At 38.6% G+C, this 2231-nt stretch overlaps 1 gene segment (V, D, J or C); it reads right to left on the reverse strand.

The window, feature by feature from the left end:
• Nucleotides 1–1276: 1276 nt before the first annotated feature.
• Nucleotides 1277–2231, reverse strand: part of LOC105533118 — an 8461-nt gene continuing 7506 nt past the window's right edge. Inside the window, 1 exon segment of the V gene segment in view lies at nt 1277–2119. Coding sequence covers nt 1977–2119 — 143 coding nt within the window.

The following is a 2231-nucleotide window of genomic DNA, read 5'->3' on the forward strand; positions in this document are numbered from 1 at the left end:
TAACAAGAGCTCTGTGCTACCACAGCACAGGAGCACGTGGCTGATTGTTCAGGTTGGGGCCCTGCAATCAACAGAGATCTGTGTCTCTCATTTAACATGATTTTTATATTTCACTCACTCTTCTCATTCCACGTGGCTAAACTAACAAAATTTACAAGAACATGCCTGTCTGTGTCTCTACAAATAATCAGAATTTAACACATTATTTTCAATTTCAGATCAGTTTTGGAATCCAAAGAGACTGAAAATTTTGGTCCATGTTTATTTGGTTACATACAGCTTTCATAAAGATAGGGATATTTTTGTAAGGAGCGTGCACTACAGATTTACATTTTTCTTGATGGTGTGTGTGGGAAGATTTCTATCTCATCGTGGCTTAATGCAGGCAGAGTTCTCAAGGGAGTTGGAGTCATAGGCTGATTTCAAGCAGTGTCACTCCACACTGAAGTGTGGTATGAATGTAATTAATTTCTATGTGTGCTTTGACATGCAGGAGACTGTGAGGCATTGTGTTGCAGCCACACACAAATGAGTCAGACGTTCATCTTTTATTTTACGCAAGCCTTTTGATTCTACCAATTTAGAGTTAGTTCAAGCCTCAAGATCATTGCTGGAGATATTAGAAATTCTTCCATTGATCTTTATGCCATTAATAATGGAGAGATGGTTTGGGAACTGGTTTCCACTACCAGCTGGAACAGTGATCAGTTTCTTTTGTGTAGTTCTTCTCCACCAACACTAGTGTACAATGAACCATAGCTTCTCTGCACTCAGTCCTGTGCTATACCCTTCCGATTCCATATATGTTCAAATAGTATTACAAATTTAGCCACTTCCAATCTGATAGTCAAATAGATTCATTACCACCTTGTGAATAAATTTTGAAAAACTATTTCTCTCTCTATGTATATATCTATAAAAGGGTCCAGTCTGAAAGATTTGTATACACTCCGTCATTATTCTCAAAATGTATCGACGTTTTTCCTAAATATGTGATAATAACAACAATGAGATTTTTAAAAAACATAAATCCAGAAAAGAGAGAGAAAGTGCAATAGCAGCATATTAGGAAACTGGACAGGAGCTGGATAAATAATTATTAATGCAGATGTTCAGAGAAAGTTGAAATTCTAGCTTTTAGATGAGGAAGCCCAGAAACAAGTTACTTCATCTTAACAACCCCCAAGAAAGCTCGGAATTATATGCCTCTAGAGTACCAATGGGACCTTAAACTGGTGGGTTGTTTGGAAACCTGCAAAAGGAGCAGAGCACCAAACACTCAGCCTGCTGAATACACCTGGAAATTACAAATGAAGAGACTTCGATAATAGAGTTCAGTGAGTCTTCCAATATCACAATCGTGGTACAACTGGGGGATAGACCACGTTAATAGTGAAGCTCCTTCATCAATGCTCCTTTATAATATTATGAGTGATATTTAAAAATGAAAATAGCCACATGTGAGAAGAAATAAAAATACAAATGTTCCTGTAGGGGGAAAGTTGAACTAAAGCAAAACCAAAATCCCAAATGGACTAAAGGAGGCAGCATCACCTGTTCTGGTATTAAACATGCATATTTCCATGCCAGGTGTGTGAGGAAGGGGCATGCCGACATGCTCCATTTGTGCTGTGATAAAATATAATAGAAGAACTCGTTTTCAGGACATAGTAACAATGAAGGGATAAATGTTACTGTTATTTACCCAGATTGTTTTAGATAGATTTGAGTAACTATTGGGTTCTTTCAGAATCATGCCAAAAGAGATCATGCCAATGGGTCCAAAAATCATGCCAATGGGTCTGACTCCATGACGTGGTTAATGTGTTGTTGGGAGCTGGGGTTAGTATTGTTTCGTAACAGCCCAGTTACCAGGTCATGTGTTACGCTTCATTAGCACTCTGACATCTGTCTGTCATAAGGAATATGTTTACTTAATTAGCTCTTGTGGTAGTTAGCTATGATCACTAGCATGCTTATTTTTCCATGTTAGCATAATCCTCTTGAAAACAAAAACTGTAATTCAACGGATTTGTCTTTTCCATCCTACTCATGGTTCTTTGCCAATGCTGGTAATAGTGCAACACCAGACACAGGTTTGCGTATGGGCTGCAGCTGCCTGAACAGCACTGTGCAAAGGCACAGAGGTATGTGGCTGAGTCTTCAGGCTGGGATCCTTTGATGTACAAATAGCTGTAACCCTCCTTGGTATTAAGAGTGACACTTACTCG

Source organism: Mandrillus leucophaeus, unplaced genomic scaffold (assembly GCF_000951045.1).
Source record: "Mandrillus leucophaeus isolate KB7577 unplaced genomic scaffold, Mleu.le_1.0 Scaffold1226, whole genome shotgun sequence".
NCBI lineage: Eukaryota > Metazoa > Chordata > Mammalia > Primates > Cercopithecidae > Mandrillus > Mandrillus leucophaeus.